The following is an 18213-nucleotide window of genomic DNA, read 5'->3' on the forward strand; positions in this document are numbered from 1 at the left end:
CAGATGTATCAAGCGAGATATCGCACATTTTTGCCACGATGAGCCTCTCGATGACGACTCCAATAACAACTCCAATAACGACTCCAAGCAGAGCAAGACTACCCACGCTGCCCAGACTGTGCAAAAAAACACTCCGAGTCTACTAGACTCCAATCTGAGAAGCTGTCATTACACAATATCGCGAGATCACACTGAAGGGGTAGAGGATCAAAAATACAAGATATTGGCCGACTTTGGGAAGAAACATGTTAGAGCTTGGGCCAGCTTGTCACTTGCAAATATGAACAGTCCAATTGCCGATCCTGATCATCAGCACCAGCAACGCCCACAACAGTTCCAAGCACAGGGTTCGTGGGCGGCCGCGATGGAGCAGCAAATGTGGAGCTCAAAATATTCGTTCATCTGAGCAGAATACTTCTGCCAAGAGCCGCGAGTCTATTGATGGTTTGGACCCCTATGTAGCCCCGACCCCGAGCCAGCAGCTAGTTATGATGGAGTCTATGGATTTACCTCTTCAAGCCCTCACCCAGCTCCAGACTCAGATTCCCCCAGATGTCAAAAAATGGGCACAGCTCAAGATTTAGCTTCAGCAAAACAACATTCCTCAGCAACTACAGATGCAACTGACAGCCCTTCAACAAAGGCAGTTCCACGTCACCCTTCAGCAACGCGCTAGTGCTATGCAACAGCAACAACCCGGCAAGCCGGGACAAAACAATGCCAACCATGGCATGCAAGCGCATGCAGCCCATGGTGGATTGTCGAAGTGAGTGTCCATTATTCTAAGTCATTGTGTCTTGATACTAACCATAACTGTAGCTATACTGCCATAGATCCACAGAATCATAAAGCTTGATCAAGTTCAGGCCCAAGGCACTCCTATTACTGCGTCGACGTAACCAGACTCATTTCCTCATTTAGAACCTGGCGAAGCAGGTCACTCTTTGGATTTTTTTCTCACCATTCAGGAGAACATCCTGCATTCTGCCAATGAGAGATCAATGTTCGCATCTGAGACTCTAAGAACTGAACAGAGAGTGCGGAGGCTTGGGCAATCGCAGCAGAGACCCAGTCACAAGTGAAGTAAGAACAAAATTAGTTTCAACGGCTTCATAACAGGAGCGCTTCTGACAATAGCAGCGACAGCAATGAGGGTAGCGAGAAGGACGAATAAACAAGAATGCTCTCCGATAATAGAGCGATTAAGCTAAACGTGATTATGAAGAACCCACCGCGTTTCCTTTTGAGAACATGAATCGGGTTAGATAGTATTCAGCCAAGCCTAGGAAACCACGTATAATATTACTTCGGATAGGCTATTGCCGCCAACCCTCAAGGAAGGCCTTTGCGTAGGCCGCGGCGGTTGAAGCGGCATACACTTGCCACCTCTTATCTTTGTGACTATCAGAATAATCACAAATACCTTTGACAATCACGCAGGGCAAAGTATCCCATGCTCCCGCCCCCTCCATCTCGAAGGCAATGATCCCTTCACTACGCGCAATACGGTCGCGGCTTTCTCCTGACTTCATGACCTTGTCTCCAGAGCCGAATTTCCCAAAGTGCACAGCCGGGTGCAGCTTATCTTGATCGCCAGCTGCTTCTATTTGACGCTTTCGGACCACAGACCTTCCAATATCGCACTTCAGACTTTTGCAGCTTGCCTCACGGGCTTGTGCACAAATCATCCCAGTTGAGTCGCCTGAATCGCCACTACATATGTTGCAGGAGGATGGGGGATGATGCCTGTGGCTATATGTCGGCTCAAACAGGATATCTTCCTTAACCCCAGGTTTCATAACCTCAAGTGCCTTACTCAAGGTTGCCAGATATTCAATCGCTCGTTCTCGAAGTCTGCTGCGAGCATTTAGACCTTTCAGCTTGGCCAGGTACCCCAGAATCTCCACCGGTAACTTTCTAGCGCTCTCTGACACGCTATTTTTAATCAAGCAGCCATCTGGATATTGTCTCGCAAAGTCATACCGAACTAGTCCATCGCTAATGACGACGTCGCCGAGCAATAGCTCTGTCCCATCCTCGGAGAATGGGACACCTCCGCAAATTCCTACCACTAGTGTTAGTGAAACTCTAGGGAAGGTAGATCTGCAGCAAGTCGCTACAGTCGCGGAGTAGATTGTCCCCATGCCAGGCATATGGACTAATACGACGCCATGGCGGCCTATAATCCCCAGTGTATATGTGTTTGTATCTCCCTCGGAGCGACTGTAGCCGGCTGTCCACTGCCCATCAAAGAGCGTCTCAACAGCATCGGCTTCAAGTGTTAATGCGCAGAGAACTGCTATATCAATTTGCGTAGGATGGGATGAGGAAGAACTCTGCTGAAGCAACTCCGGCCTTCCTGCTTTCAGTTCTTTGTGTATAGGATTATGCTGTCCTGGTTGTTCCGATACTGTGTCGCCCTGTGATGCTTCCGACATCTGAAATATTTTATGTCCACTTCTGTTCTGAATTGGAAAGCTAAGTGGAAGTTGGTGCTCCGATGGCGTGTAAGTGCCACCCATTCCATCATCTGAATCAGTTTCAGGTGCTGGACCAACCCAAAACAGCGATGGTGTTTCTGGTGGTGCAACCCATAATTGATGGGTTGCAATGAGTAATACTTTCAAACACGTCAAAGACCTCTTTTGTATCCTTGCCATCATTTTTTCGAATTCGATACCCCATATTATCGTGCTCTCAGCTCGTTCCCCTAGAACAGTAACCGTCAGAATGACAATCAAACTCGGGAACATTTCAAATATTCTCTCAAGTATTCTGAACCAGTCTTCGCATGTCGAAGCTTCTGCAAATAGGTGTACCATATCAGCCAGGAAACATATCGGATGACCAGGTGAAGCCTTTCGCAAAGCTTGGAGTGCGATCTGTCGCAGTAGTTCTCGTTCATCAAATCCACTAAAGAAATCTGTTGAAGACAGGCACTGTAACATGGCGACTGTTGGTTTCTTGCTGTCGAGGTGTTCCCAAACCTCGGCAGCAAACCTTTCAAGGCGATTGACAGATTCGTAGCCGCCTTGAATCATCAACAACGATGACTGATCCGACCTCGCCCATTCGTGGAGTTGCGTGTTCTCCCATATATCTTCCGTATAAATATCTTCTCCCATCAATCCGCAGACATCCTGAAATTCTAAGCATTGTTGCTTGATAGAAACAGGGTCCAGGATCACTGATGGGACGCCACATAAGGCCGGTATTCCCCAGAGACATGATCGTACAGTATATAGCGAGCAGGACGATATCGTCGATTTCCCGGAAATGACTTCTTGGAAATGTAAATGAACGGGGACACCGCAGGAGGATCAAGGAGCACATACCAGATAGACATTCGTGTAGCTGTTCAAGCTCGGTACGATAGTTCTGATGCATTTGCTGACACATGAATATGCCAGAATTGGCAGACTTAAAGTCTTGCTTTAGCACCTCTAGTGGGATTTGCAGTTGTCTCTGCACCTCATGAAAAAGTCTGCGCAACTTTGAATCCATTCTGAGATGTTCGCAAACTCGCAATTTCGAGACCCGCAGGTTGCGTATGAAAACCGACACGTCATCATATGTAAATCAGGCTGTGAAGTGTTTAGCTCGGAGTTGCTGCACGGCGTTGACCGTCTTACACAGCGATTCGATTGGATACTCCCTCGGCTTAGTCAACTGCCTCATTTCACGTGAAGCGTCCCGCCAACCAATTAATGAACCGTTGCTCTCATGGCAAGCGATTGGCTTTTTGTTTCTTTCAACCTACCCCGCTTACCATCAAGTTCACTCGCGAACACTGTACCAAGACTACAACCCCTTCAACTAACTAGTACAGTTCGATCTTAGCTTCTCCTTTATTATAGATAACTCACTAACAGAATCAAGCTGACAGCATGACTTAAATGCCCTTATGGAACAAATTGCTCGCGTCGATAGACCTTAAGCTTTCAGTAACACGTAAACTTCAGTAGTGGCAGTAAAAGCAATAGGTAATGATATAGTAAACAGGTTAATTGGTCTTGAGATAGTAAAACTATCATCCTGTAGGCTGCTTTACTATAAGATTTTCTCCGCCCATCTACTAATCCCACCTTCCCCTTCATTCAAATATCTCCATATTGACTGTTCTTAGCACCGCGGAATGTCTAAAGCCAAACAAACCGGAAAAGGCCTAGCTATCGCAAGGCTTAAAGGGTAGATGGCCACTTATGCGACATAGTTAACAGTGAGTTGTCCGTTCTTGACGTCATTGCCAGGATCAACAGGAATGCTACCGCACTTGGAGCATCCATGCTGCCTAAGCTGGTCGAGAAATGTAACAGACTGCTCCTTGGTAAAAGTTCTGCTCCCAATGTTCTGGTAGAAAGCACAGAGGTTTCCAAAGGCAAAGGGGATACAAGCAACATGTTCACCGTTACCAAAGTTGCCCTCTTCGCCAGAAGCAACAGCATCACGAACATCCTTCAGGTCTCCGTTAGGTGTATGTCCGATGCCGCCAACTCCACAAGTGGAGCTACCACGGCAGTTAATACCAAGGCGTCTGACAAGGAGATTGTCGCCGCGCTTCTCATAGGCGGCAGGGCTTTCAGGCGCATCACGTTTGGCAGGGTCTGTCTTGTCGCTGCGCTTCTCGTAGACAGCCGGGCTTTGGGGTGCATCGCGGCTGGTAGGGTTGATGACGACGTTGACAGTCAGCTGACCATTGGCAACATTGTTGCCCGGGTCAGTTGGGACGCTACCGCAAAGCTTGCAGCCGTGGTCGACGATCTGCTGAAGAAACGTCTGAGTCTGGGCAAGCGAAAAGCTGCGGTCTCCAATGTTTTGATAGAACGCACAAATAGCTGGGTGGTTGCCAATGTTGTTGATGTCAACGCAGCTAACATGCTCGCCATTTCTGAAGGTCTTGTTGGGGTCGATGGCCCTGACCTGGGCAATGAGCTGGCCGAGAGCGCCTTTGTTGCCACTGCAAAGGCCACTGCCTCGGCAGTTGATCCCTAGAGCATCTGACAAGCCAACAGTGGCGGCAAGGGCAAGAAGGGCGCTTTTGAACATCATGATGAAGTTCTAAGAAATTGAATGGGATTTGGGTAGATTCTTGATAGTGTAAAAGGAATCTGGGTACAAAGTGTGATGAGTTGTGATGAAAAAGCGGTTGTGGAATGGCGGGAAAGTGCTGCCTTTTATGTTCCAAGTCCTAAAGTTATTCTACTCTAGTAAGAGTGAGAACGTACAATATACATCGTTGAGAAACTAAAGCGGCCGAAAGATGCCTTCTCGACCGTTTGACCCTGTACTGATCGACTGATGATAAATCAACATGTACCTACACAAAGTACATCCTTTGATGAGAAAAGTGTATGAATTGTAACATTCAACGTAATGAAATCACCCGGATCACCTTCCAAAATGGTAGGCACACCCTAGTTTGAACAGGGTCGTGACGAGACTTTTGCCTTGACCTCTTACTTCAGCTGTCATCGGGGATGGTAACCGAATTGCTCTCCGCCAGTCATGGCTTTGATTGGGGCTGTTACTCTGTAGAGTCTTAGTGGAGTTCCAGGTAGCCTACCAAGGATAGGAGGTATTATGCCTAACAGCATGAATTTATAGCGATAAGATATAGTATATTCATTTTAGTGTTAGAAGCTCTCAGCTATGAGTCTTAACTGTTATAATATATACTGATGTAAACTCTTTAGTCTAGAAGTGCTTGAGAAAAGCTTATATTAAAGTGATGCTCAATCACTTGTCCCTACCTCCTAAGGCTATAATACGGTATGTTATTGGGATTAACACTCCTGTCCTTGAGCATGCTACACAGGCGGTCGATCTGTCAGCTGGGGGTCCACAAATAGTCAAGCCGCCTTACCACGCGGACTGTCGATCTCTCAGCGGGATCAACACACAGTCAAGACAATGTCAGCGGGATCCACATGTAGGCTGTGTGTCATCGGGGACTACATTCTGGCCTTTTTTCCGAGACAATAAACGTCATATATAGCAACTAACAAGCCCGCTAGTACCAGCCTGTGCAGCCATGGCCAATCGTCTTTTAACTAGCGACGGCCCGTCACTAATGAGTTGCAACTGCCGAGCTCCGCGGCTGACGTAAAGCTCGTACCTATGAACCAATACCTGTGAGTCAACCAGGCCGGGACGTTACATGAACAGCAAGTTTGTGTGATGTGTAAGAGTGGCTGCCTTGAGGGACTTTCTTTTACATCTGACTTCTCGGTAATTGGGCTTATCGCTCTACAAGGCCCATACCACTCAGCCCAAAAGTATACAATGACTGCTATCATTGCTGGCCAGGGTATCTTCGAACACGATCAAGCTGGGGATATTAGATGCACCAGAATTATGTGGATATTCGTGGATGACTCCACAGAAATGGGAGAGAGAAAATCAAGGAAAATTCAAGCTTGTCACAGCATTGTCAAGAAACTGACCCTGGAGTGTCTACATGTATGACGGGAGTAGAGACCTCACTGCTGAAGTTCCCCGCAGGCGCACATGTATATGTCTGTGGTGTTGCAGCGACAATGGCTCGCGAGGTACAGAGCACCTTAAAGGAGATCATGGCGGAGCATCGGGGCATTACTGGGGAGGAAGCGCTGGGTGTCATCTCATCCATAAACACTCTAGACACACGTCGGGTCAGTGCTCTCCGAATGTCTCAATCAGCCGCTGATTTCGCGAACCAGGGGCTATTTTTCTTACTAAAAGATTTCCGCTGGACAATATCTGGTGGAAAGACAAGAGAAGCCAGCCCACAATCTCAGCATTGCCAGCATAATTCTACTTCAATATGCCATTGCGGCTTATTATAGCTATTGCATACCTATTTACAAGCCTCAACCCTAAGGGGAAACTTGAACTACGCAGTAGCTTCAATGATCTCAAGCAGTTCACCTGCCGGTTAGCATCATCTGTAAATACATTGTCCCTCCTTGGTTGCGTAGGTTGCCTCTGCAGCTGCCATAGCTGTCTCCAGGGTCCCCGGGCCCAATAAAGTCAGGACCGTCTACACAACCAACGTAGACGGCATCATCGCCGGACCAGAGTCTCTAGGCAAGGGCCTCATCGATCGTATTACTGTAGACATTGCAAAGGCCAAGGATATCGCAGCCACCATCATGAAAGCTCGGCGTGGTATTTGCGTCGATAATTCGGTTTCGATATGTCGTCAAATCTTCCCTTTTCTAGGATGAGCATGACGTGAGATGGATTATACATTAGCACTCATCTATTCTACCTACAAGACCAAGAACAAGTAGCCCATGCGATTCGATTGGATATTATTTTAGGCTTAGCCAACTGTTTCATTTTAAATGTAGAATTCCGTCGATTAATCAAGCTAGTATTGCTATCATCATAAATAATGAGTAAATTTCTGTTTCTCGCCCAGTAGTACATTACCCTCAACTAAGTTAGCACAGTTAGGTCTCACTGAGGCTTGTTCTTCATGGCAGAAAAACCCCTCCTCCACGCTATGCCAATATTACCTAGCGCCTGCGCCTTACGCCTTGCGCCTTACTAAATAATACGCCCTACTACGCCTGCCAGGATCTCTCTCGGATCCAATAACAATGAAGCGTTTACAAGGGTATAGGATCTAACGATAAATAATCATTCAAAGTGCGAGGTACTCTCTGGCTAATTACAGGATATAAGGTTGGACACTAGGACCTGATAGTTCTTGTCGGGGTACCGAGGCTATAGCCTAATCATACCCCGCCATCTCTGATCGGTAAAACCAGCCAACCCCTCACCATACGGAGTATTCTACTCTTGTATTGCTCCCCTCTACTCAAACCCGATCATGGAACGAGGCAATTTCTTGAGAAAGGCACTACAAGAATCTCCAGGCCCAAGCATGGGACTCTGGCAGATGGTGCCTGGCGCCAACGTGTCGCGTGCCCTCGCTCGCGTGCCGGGCGTCGACTGGGTGGTAGTCGATTGCGAGCATGGGAATATCGATGGTGAGCACTATTCCATGTCTGGTAATTACTCCCCAAAACTGAGGCTGTGGAATTAGACAGTGCTATGCACGAGGCAGTCCCTGCTGTTGCTGCAGCTGGTGCGTCTCCTATAGTGAGAATACCTGGTATGGAATCATGGATGATTAAGCGTAAGACGAGTACACCCTGATTAACTGTAAGACCATTATGCTTACAAGAAATAGGAGCTTTGGACTCAGGCGCGCATGGAGTGAGTGTCAGTGGCACCTGTATTGACCAGTGACTAACTAGTTATCCGAGATTCTCGTACCTTTGCTTCGGACTGCGCAGGAGGCCAGAGAGATCGTCAAAGCGGCCAAGTTCCCACCACAAGGCACGCGTGGATTTGGCTCTCCTTACGCAATGGAGCGCTTCAGTCCCATGCCGACGATGACCGAATATCTCCAACAGGCAAACAGCAGTCTTCTTACTATAGTCCAGATTGAAACCCAAGAGGCCCTTGATAACTTGGACGAAATCGCCGGGGTCGACGGTATCGATGTACTATTTGTAGGGCCATTCGACCTGGGTACGTTGTATAGCACTGTAAATACTCCCGAGCTTAGCACTAACTCTTGACCTATAGGCAACAACATCGGCCATCCTATCATTCAAGGCGTCGTCAAACCGGAACTGAGAGAGGCGATTGGGCGCGTGCTCGAGGTAAGCCACAAGTTTGGCAAGAAGTGTGGAATCTACAGTACATCTGGCAAGCAAGCAAGGCAATATGCCGAGGCTGGGTTCGACATGATCCACGTGGCAACCGATTTTACGTCGTTGCAGTTTATCATGACGCAGGAGGTCAATATTGCTAAAGGAATAGAGGGTACTGAGAAAGGTGGTAGTTATTAAAGCCAGAGATCAAGACAGAAGGAAAGATTTCAGGTCACTCGGCTAATCATCTAGTTTGAGCTGCAGAAGCCGAGTCCACACTGAATCACTGACTAAGTTACTCAGTGCAGCGTCAAACTAGCGTGGACAATCGATCTCCACACACGGATTAAACAAACCCCGCCGCACTCGTTCCTTGCTCCCAGTGATTTCTTAGTCCCGCTTCCTTACCTCCCTCCTCTATATTTACACATATCGCTCTAGAGAAAACATGACATCCCATTGAGCACATCGCCAAAGCCGCTCACAACTGCCCTAATTCTGCAACCCCGACCTTGGAGATTGGACGTCTCTTCAACTTGGCTCCGAAATGGACCTGACTCAGAAAGATGAATTGTATTGGCATCAAGGACCCAAGCTCCCCCTTCAGACGCATGCGAATGTCTTTGGCGACTTACTCCCTGTTCTGAATGACGGGTCTGGATTGTGCGTTGATCAGACACCGTCTGTAGACCCAGCCTTTGATTGCTTTGACCTGGCTACCAACAGCTTCGAGTTGGATCACATGGGTACATCTAGTCTGGGGTCATTAAGCCATCAACAGATGCAAAATCATAGCGATGGATTTGATTCTCAGGATCTACAGCAGACTCTGAGTACCTCTTGGCTGGCCAATCAGGAACTTTACCCGATGGATACATCAACGGTTCTACCCACACTTCCCATCAGTATCAACTCAACTCTCCCGCGTCGACGAAGCCGCTACGAGCTCAGGAATAGCCTGAACGGCGGACGAAGCATTCGAATCCCTGTATATGATGCGAATGCACAAGTCTCTGATCCTTTGCAAAGATGGCGAAACAGTCCTCCTGGAACGGAATCCGCATCATGGTCAGCCATTTACGACGCGCTGCAAGAAACCCCATTGAACGATAACATGCAGGCTCCTCTGACCAGAATGCCATCATCGAGTCCAAGCGTGGCCAGTTGGCAAAGCCAGTCTTCAAGCTCCATCGTTTCTTCCACGCAGTCTTCTCGATCGTTTCAGAATCGAAACCGCAGACGCGTAACAAAGAAGAGGAACGACGTCGCTGGTGCTAATAAGAAACCCCGGATCTTCCATTGCACGTTTTGTTGCGACTCGTTTGCTAAGAAGCATGACTGGACACGACATGAGAAGACGCTGCATCTTGACTGCGACCAGTGGATCTGTGCACCGTTTGGTGGTGCAGTGGTATCGTCGGCGACTGGGAGGAGTACATGTGCATACTGCAACATTCTTGATCCTACTGAGCATCACCTGAACTCTCATCACCACAGCGCATGCCACAATAGTCAGCAGCCTCACATCTTCAGGCGCAAGGATAATCTCATTCAACACCTCCGCGGATTTCACCAACTAGAGACGCTGCCTATCCTGGACGACTGGAGAACACCGCCACCTCCGATTTCCTCGCGCTGCGGATTCTGCGACCTACGCTTAGACTCGTGGCAGGACCGCGCAGATCACCTCGCACACCACTTTCGTCGGGGCAAAACAATGGCAGACTGGAAGGGCGATCACGACTTTGAGCCCTCGATCGCAGCGCAGGTCCGGAACGCCCTTCCGCCATACCTGCTCGCCAACGAGGCCTTAACCATGGTGCCCTTCTCCGCCACGGATCCGACGGTGCCGGATCATTTCGCGCAGATAGAGGAGAGAAATGGCAAACCTGTCCCGGATCCGGAGCAGCAGCAGATCGATCCTGGATTTGAGTTGACGCCTGACTCGTATACCAAGTTTCTGGCGTGGCATCTGGGTCGCTTCGCTCAACAGTCGTTTGCAAGCGGTGTCTTTCCGACGGATGAGATGTTTCAGGGCGAGGCGAGAAGGCTGGTGTATGGGAGTGATGATAATTGGGAGCAGACTATAGCTGACAACGAGCAGTGGATCGCCACTTTTCGAAGACAGCATTTATCTAAAGACTAGAGCGTTATGTTTTGGAAATATTCGAGTCACTATCGAAATCAGCGCCTATCACTCAGTACACAATTTGATTTCGATCCCCTGAATCTATTCCAAGCCTCTGCTCAATGGTGCCTACCGAGTCAACTCGAGTGACCCATAGGGTTCTAGACTGAGCTCCACCGCGATAGCACAAAACTACCATATCCAGGGGAGGAAAGAAAACACAGGCCCTTGACCCTAAGCAATAAAAATGTTTAGGTAAATCTAGCCTAAGCTTAGGGGGTTCTTTGCTAAGTTTATTTTGGCACCCTATATCTAGGTCCGGTGTTTTCTTGCTCCCCGAGGGAGGCATATCTTGCGGCGTCATGCAAGCTAAACTAGTCAGGCGCATTATTGCTCCACAACGCAGCGCCGTAGGGCGCGTCTGAATGGAGTCACTATTATCTACCTGTGCATAGGGCGCAAAGCGCTCGAGCCGACAATCCACACGTCTGTGACAGGCACCGAGACCGCAGATAAGCCAGTAGCTCGAGTCCATCAAGGCTTTTGAAGATGGCTACTTAAACTCAGTTCAAGATGAAGTCTGTATCGTTCAAACTAAAGAGCTATGCGACATGGGCCACTCAACAGCAGCGACGTTTGGCTCCCCTAGAGGGAGTCATGTTAAAATTGAACTCATGCGTGAAAGGCGAGCTACAGCTACCAAGATACGGCCCGGGACTGCAGCCATGTCTCATAGTGACATGTTCAAATTGCCTGTAAGTATCGACCGTTTGCCGTGACTGCGATAGAATTCATCAGGATATAGACCACTGGAAAGCCTTTAGCTCGAAGCTGGAATAGTATGCTATCTCAATCCTTGCTTTTAGACCCAAAATTGACGGCTTTAAGCACACTTCAGTAGCGAGAGTGACCGCCCGCCTTGCGTTCTCAAACAATCCGCCAGATACATCAACACACCCGGTCTCATCTCCCTTGGGGGCGGTTTACCTTCCAGCGAATACTTCCCCATCTCTGAGATCGCCATGCGCATACCCACGCCACCCAACCTCTCTGAGAAGCAGCATATACTGAGCTCACCGGCTAGCACCGCCCAGATAGCTCGCATTGGCAAATACGACACTGGGAACGGTACCTCAGACTACGATATATCTATTGCGTTCAACTACGGTCAGGCAACAGGGTCCCCGCAGATGATGCGCTGGATAACAGAACACGTTGATCTTGTATACAACCCCCCTTATGCAGATTGGGCCGTTTGCCTGACCGTCGGAAGTACTGGAGCTCTGGAGCAGACGGTTCGTATGCTCTGCGACCGGTCCAGGAATGATTCTATCCTCACAGAGCAGTACACCTTCGCAACGGCGATGGAGACCTTTGTTCCACAGGGTATAAAAACCTTTGGAGTCAATATGGACGAGGAAGGGCTACTCCCTAGTCACATGGATCATGTTCTGGCGACTTGGGATGAAGAGGCGCGAGGCGCTCGAAAGCCGCATCTTCTTTACACTGTACCATCAGGGCAGAATCCCACTGGTGCAACACAGAGCCTCGAGCGACGACGGGAGATCTACAGTATCTGCCAGAAGCACAACATTTTCATCATTGAAGATGAGCCCTACTATTTCATCCAAATGAAGCCCTACACCGGACGGGCGACTGAAGTCGGAGAGAGCGAGACTGTTGATGACTTCCTGACTAGTCTTGTCCCCTCGTACCTCAGTATGGATACCGATGGCAGGGTTCTTCGAATGGACTCGTTCTCCAAGGTCTTAGTCCCCGGTTCGAGAATGGGATGGATAACGGCTAGCAATGAGGTCATTCAGAAATACCTCTGTCACGCTGAAGTGGCAAATCAAGGACCCAGCGGTATATCGCAGCTTATCGTCTGGAAACTGGTTGATGAGACGTGGGGCCATGAGGGTTATATCAAATGGCTCATCAATCTGAGGACGAACTACACCAGAAGACGCAATGCCTTACTCGCAGCTTGTGAAGACTATCTTCCTACTGGTATAGCATCGTGGGCCCCTCCAGCTGCAGGCATGTTTGTAAGTCCCCAACTCTCTTTTGTGTGGGAGAAGTGTTCTGACTTGTGCAATAGCTATGGTTGAGACTCGATCATACTAAACATCCAGACTATCGGCATCGAAACCTCAGCGAGATCGAGGAGGAAATCTTCCAGCACAGCATTGAGCAGGGAGTTCTTTTTGCTCGTGGCTCTTGGTTCAGAGCCGAGGCTCATAAGGAACTGGATGAGTTGTTTCTACGCGTCACGTTTGCGAGCGCGGCTGAGGAGGAAATGTGTACGGCAGTTCGGCGCCTTAGCTCGGCGATTAAAAAGTCGTTTCGCATATAATCATAGACTTCTGGATATAATAGTGAACATAGGACATAAATGACGACCCTTTGCTTGGTTTGACCGACATGTATTAGAGATTTGGACGGTCGCGGCCAATAGCGATTATACTTAGCTTTCCTGATGAGACAGTAGCTTCAATCACTAAGTAGCTGTAGAATCTCTAGAAGTAGAGAGACATATACGGCAGTTGCATATCCAATGGTTATTTATTACACTACTGTATATATTCGAGGCTTTTGCTGGTTTGGTAATAGTCTCTGTTCGGGGCCTTTGTCCCAAAACATTGATATATACGAAGTACCCTATAGGTAACATTGAGCACTGTGAGGCGGTCTTTAGTCAGAGGATTCAAAGGAAGCGGGGCTGCTAAAGTTCCTGGCCATGACTTAATCGATGTTACCCTACTCTGTACAGGGACCAGTCCGTAGTCTTGATGATTCATTCTTTTAAACGAAGGAATATAGCCATCATAGTGCTTCTATCTATTTGGTATTAAAATGCCATTTATAGCCAATAAAGGAGTCAATTCCAATTACTCGATGCATTTGCATCATGCTAATTTATTACTCCCGCTTGTCCATCTCACAGTGTCCTTCTCAAAACAGCCCTAGTGCAAAGGAAGGATCGCAATCCCTGCAAGGCAGAATCGACGTTTCCGTTTTGGTAAGTGATTCAATTTGGTTAGCGATTCGATAAAATCCCTGTCCATTCGAAGTTTATCGTCGTGACAGCGGCAGTTGGTTGTGGCTTATTCTTCTCAGCCCTATCCTGATGACGACCTTTAGCCAAGATCGACAGGTTGCCTCTTCCAAGTCCCGTGTGCTTATAGCCCACTCACTGCGACAAACATTCCAGTATCAACAATTCTTGTCACTTCATTTCTCAATGGCAAACCAAGAAGATTCTGCTCCCCCGTACCGCGGCGCCCCTTTCCCGACGAAATGGCGCCGCAACCACCCGCGGTCAAAGAATGGATGTCTTACCTGTCGCACTAAACGCAAGAAGTGCGATGAAGTCAAGCCAGTCTGCTCATCGTGTACCCGAACCGGACAAGAATGTGTTTGGCCCGCTCAAGAGAACACTTCTCAAAGACCTATGCAGGAAGACGGCAGTCCTAATGAGCCACTCGGAGTTTCCGGCCCTTCCCCAGACTCAGCAGCCCTGCAGTCCAAGTCCCGTTCATCTTCTCCTCGGGCCGCTCCGACCTACGGCAATCTAGCTTATCTAAACGACAACTCGCGTCCGCTTTATCAGCAGTACCTGGATGTTACAGCGGAGATGCTGACTCGAGGGCCATGCGCGGACGGAAACCCTTTTATTCATTATCTTCTCCCGTTGGCTGCAACTGATAATCTGGTTCTTGATTGTATCCTTGCTATTGGAGGAGCCCATTTGACTGTCAATGATACGACGTCTACTATCCAGAGAGCTCGAGCTTTGGAGGTGGCGACTCGTGGTCATTATGCAACTGTACTTGCTGGACTACAGAAACTCTTGTCTTACGAAACGGGTCAGATCGTCCTCCCAGATGAACATACGGGGCCACCTACACCAATCCGTATCCTGCTGATCCTATTACTCCTCTGCGTCTACGATGTAAGGATCTTTCACGTGAAAACGTCATAGGACTCGTTGCTGACAGCTACAAGCATGTTCAAGGTCATTCCCGCGGCTCCATGTATCATCATCTCAAAGCTTGTCGACAGTACATGAATCTCCTCACATCCGAGCCCACGCCGTCCAATGAATTGAAACACTTGAAAGGATTCATGCTAGAGCTCTATGCTTACCATGCAATCAAAATTACCATTACGCCCCGCAGCTTTCTATCTGACGAGGTCGTGGAAATTGATCCCTCAGTCTATTCATTGGATATACTGAGAGGATACAAATCCAGAGGGTTTCTACTCGGCTTTGGGCAGGGTCTGTGGGAGATGGTTCCGGAGATCTCTCAGCTTGTCGAAGCTCGCCGGGGAGAAGAGACGAGAGGCATTATAGCCACTACCGCGTTTCAGGAACAGTATGGTTCACTTCTGACCCGCCTAGAAGGCTACAACCCATTCGGAGAAGACATGAATGGTCTTTGTTCGCGCGAAGAACAAGCTACAGCTACAATGATATATCAGCACGGCCTTATCGTCTATCTGCAGTCAGCATTTCACCCAGACTTGCTTGCGGATCCAAATCTTGCCGCCCAGATCGATAATCGAATCGAGCAGACCATGTCAGCCTTTTATTCATTATTTGTTAGCGAGTCACCATATCGCCGAATGCTCCTCTGGCCGGGCACTATTATGGCCTCAGTCGCGAGACGTCCGGAGCATATCCACGTGTTCCGTGCTGGATTCTTTGCTAGAGCTTCGCGCACACCTGGTGCAGTAAAGATGGGGGCAAAGATAGTTGAACTGCTTTGGAGTGACCCTGACCCTCGAGCCTTCGGTCCACGGGGTGTGTCTTATATAATGACCAAGCATGATATTAGCTTGAGTTTGTGTTGAGGGGATGTTTGTCGAATAGCTTATAGATCTGTATGATATGCTGGCATATCGACTTATTCTATATCATTAAGAGTTTCAATAAAGTTCTAAGCAGTTATGTCTGTCTATAAGCTCCTATGTAGAAACTAGTAGATGAGACGTGGGCTCTGAGGGTGATGTTACGTGAAATACTGAGCTGAGGACGAACTACACCGAAAGACGCAATACCTTGCTTATAACTTATACAGATTACTTAACCCCCTTTGGTCGTATCGTAGGTGTCCTCAGAGATAGACAAGTATATAGACCCCCTCCTCAACGCCCTGGTTTATGTTGAAGAGATATTCTAACCAGCGCAACAACGACAAGTGAACTTGACCTTGCCAAGCACCCAGAACTGTGCCACGCAAGAGACCAAAGTCCCTTGTGTACAGCCTAAGGGGCCTTAAATACAGCAATAAGAACTATCAAGGCTACAAAGGCTGGTCGGAAAAGAAATTACATTCCAGTAAGGAGTACAGGGACTATTTGTCTTATAGGAAAGAGTTTTCAGGCCCATACAGGGCAAGAACTGATAAGATAATCTTGACATCTACTGTAGGCTGATGCTTGCATCGCGAGCATTACCAGCATCATAATTTATGTACATTTTCCAAGCCCTCGACACCATTTCGGTCTCCCTTATTGAGATATCCAGCCACTACACCTTGCGGGTCCCATTTTTTCCTGATGTCCATGAGTCTCTTGCCTTGGTCCCGTCCCCAGAAAGCAGTCGAGCGCTTTTGAAAATCAGCATCTCCAAGATACGATCCTTCCGAGTCCCGGTTGATCTTATCAAAGATATGCGTAAGCCAAGATTGACATTTGGGGTCTTCTGCCTGATCTTCCCAGACTACATAGGCAGCAAAGTAGTGATCTGTCTGCATCGAGAGCGCCATATCCTCAATGGTGCCATCCTCGACAGTACGTCGAGAGCCGGGAGCCATGGAGTACCAAAGGGTAAACGACTTTTCTGTGGGGAGTGATGTGAAGGACTCTTTTAGGACAGAAACAATGTCGGCGTCGTTTCTGATATAAGAGTTGTCAACTGCGTATCGATGACCTTCAGGGTTGGCACAATGCTGATCATCGTACTGCTCTGCCATGGAGGTTGGCTCGCAGAACCACGAAATTATGTGACCTGGTGGTGCAGAGTCTTGAGCGGGCTGCAGCGCAGACCGGGCTTCTTCATCACTGTTTTTGAATGTGACGAAGGAGATCAAAATATGCTCTCCTTCCCGTCCTGGGAAATTTCTTCCAACTGCAACAATCTCTGTGCCCTCGTCAAAAGTAGGAGCAAGCTATGAATTGCATTAGCGGAGTAATCAGCGAGTAAGAGGACGGCTTGGAACAGACCTTGAGGACCCAGGAAAAGGCCGCTTCATAATCTTTCTTCTCGTATATGTAGACCGATGACCGGATGTGACTGAAGGAAGGGATTGTTTGGAGGTAGAATCTAGTAACGACAGCCGGGAATCCTATATCACGAGAAAAGCATGAGAAATATGTTTGCTTTCTGTAAGTGAGCAAATGGCTTACCTGGACCTGATCCACGTGCCGCCCAATACAATTCCGCGTTAGTTGTTTTATCGCAGTGTCGCTTCTCTCCATCAGCCGTCACCACGTCGAGAGCCACCAACTTTTCGCAGGCGAATCCCCAGTTCTTTAAATATTTCGTCAGCCAGGATACTATTATGTCTACTCAGTCACGTTACCTTGCAATTCCAGCCCATGCCTCCTTGTAGAAGAAACCCTCCAAGAGCAACCTCTGGGCAATGGCCACCGGGGAACATGCGGCCACGTAAGCCCAGAAGCTTGTTGACCATCCTTCCAGTCATGCTAGGCGATGCTTGCAGCACTCCGGTGCTATCATCTAGTAGAAACTCGTGGTACTTGCCCAGGTCGATAAGAACGGCACCCTCTCGCACACTCCAGGCTGCCCAGCTATGACCGCCAGATCGCACCGAGACCCGGGCACCTAGAGTGCGTGCAAGCCGGACAGCCTCTACGATATGATCTTCCCTGGTGGCTTCGACAACGGCAAGAGGCTGGCTGGATGGTCGGCGGTGGTTGAAGACGCGGCCTACTCTGGCCCTTTCCCAACTGACATCGCCTCGCCAGATGATGGGAAACGAAGGAGGCAGTTGAGATTTTGCCTGCGCAAGAGCATCAATTTGCGTCATGGTTGTTGGTCGGGTAGGTTTGAGTCTGGCAGGGATGGTATTCTTGCTAATATGAATGTGCTTCACTATACGAGTTGCCGTCTTTTCTACGCGCCTTATACGATCAGAACTTAATCAACTTAGTGGATAATTAGCCCAAACACTTGCAGAGCCGAAGCTACCCCGCCAGGTATGATCGGGCTGTGGGGGCTGGGACCTGCCGATGATGCGGATACTGTGACCACATTCCGAGAGAAAATGCGAGTACCGCATCTGCCTTAGCTTGACTGGCGCCCCCCTCAGCCGATCGGAGGTGCCTCAAAAAAGCAGCGGGGGCACCTGTAAGTACTGACTCAAACACAATCTTCAGGGACAAAGCCGCTGAGCGAGCCACCTCAGT

The 18213-nt window shown here is 48.6% G+C and overlaps 6 protein-coding genes across 6 annotated transcripts; 3 read left to right on the forward strand and 3 right to left on the reverse strand.

The window, feature by feature from the left end:
• Positions 1 to 1316: 1316 nt before the first annotated feature.
• On the reverse strand, positions 1317 to 3504 carry FSUBG_8393 (pfs domain protein; the record flags this gene model as incomplete). Its single annotated transcript, XM_036686797.1, has 3 exons — positions 1317 to 1935; positions 1984 to 3148; positions 3336 to 3504. 3 exons carry the CDS (start codon positions 3502 to 3504, stop codon positions 1317 to 1319), a joined length of 1953 nt encoding a protein of 650 aa, XP_036536140.1.
• Positions 3505 to 4200: 696 nt separating this feature from the next.
• On the reverse strand, positions 4201 to 5049 carry FSUBG_8394 (TOX4; the record flags this gene model as incomplete). Its single annotated transcript, XM_036686798.1, has 1 exon — positions 4201 to 5049. One exon carries the CDS (start codon positions 5047 to 5049, stop codon positions 4201 to 4203), a length of 849 nt encoding a protein of 282 aa, XP_036536141.1.
• A 2767-nt stretch (positions 5050 to 7816) lies between these two features.
• FSUBG_8395 (2 4-dihydroxyhept-2-ene-1 7-dioic acid aldolase) lies at positions 7817 to 8846 on the forward strand (the record flags this gene model as incomplete). Its single annotated transcript, XM_036686799.1, has 5 exons — positions 7817 to 7997; positions 8054 to 8125; positions 8180 to 8205; positions 8256 to 8523; positions 8581 to 8846. 5 exons carry the CDS (start codon positions 7817 to 7819, stop codon positions 8844 to 8846), a joined length of 813 nt encoding a protein of 270 aa, XP_036536142.1.
• Positions 8847 to 9195: 349 nt separating this feature from the next.
• Positions 9196 to 10794, forward strand: FSUBG_8396 (uncharacterized protein; the record flags this gene model as incomplete). The annotated part of the gene is made up of 1 exon (XM_036686800.1): positions 9196 to 10794. One exon carries the CDS (start codon positions 9196 to 9198, stop codon positions 10792 to 10794), a length of 1599 nt encoding a protein of 532 aa, XP_036536143.1.
• A 707-nt stretch (positions 10795 to 11501) lies between these two features.
• On the forward strand, positions 11502 to 15633 carry FSUBG_8397 (aromatic amino acid aminotransferase I; the record flags this gene model as incomplete). The annotated part of the gene is made up of 7 exons (XM_036686801.1): positions 11502 to 11531; positions 11582 to 11615; positions 11665 to 12824; positions 12878 to 13079; positions 13747 to 13798; positions 13897 to 14731; positions 14785 to 15633. 7 exons carry the CDS (start codon positions 11502 to 11504, stop codon positions 15631 to 15633), a joined length of 3162 nt encoding a protein of 1053 aa, XP_036536144.1.
• A 611-nt stretch (positions 15634 to 16244) lies between these two features.
• Positions 16245 to 17834, reverse strand: FSUBG_8398 (6-hydroxy-D-nicotine oxidase; the record flags this gene model as incomplete). Its single annotated transcript, XM_036686802.1, has 4 exons — positions 16245 to 16952; positions 17008 to 17129; positions 17191 to 17314; positions 17367 to 17834. 4 exons carry the CDS (start codon positions 17832 to 17834, stop codon positions 16245 to 16247), a joined length of 1422 nt encoding a protein of 473 aa, XP_036536145.1.
• Between the last annotated feature and the right edge of the window lie 379 nt (positions 17835 to 18213).

The sequence above is a fragment of the Fusarium subglutinans genome, assembly GCF_013396075.1.
Source record: "Fusarium subglutinans strain NRRL 66333 chromosome Unknown NRRL66333_c0000114, whole genome shotgun sequence".
Classification (NCBI taxonomy): Eukaryota; Fungi; Ascomycota; class Sordariomycetes; order Hypocreales; family Nectriaceae; genus Fusarium; species Fusarium subglutinans.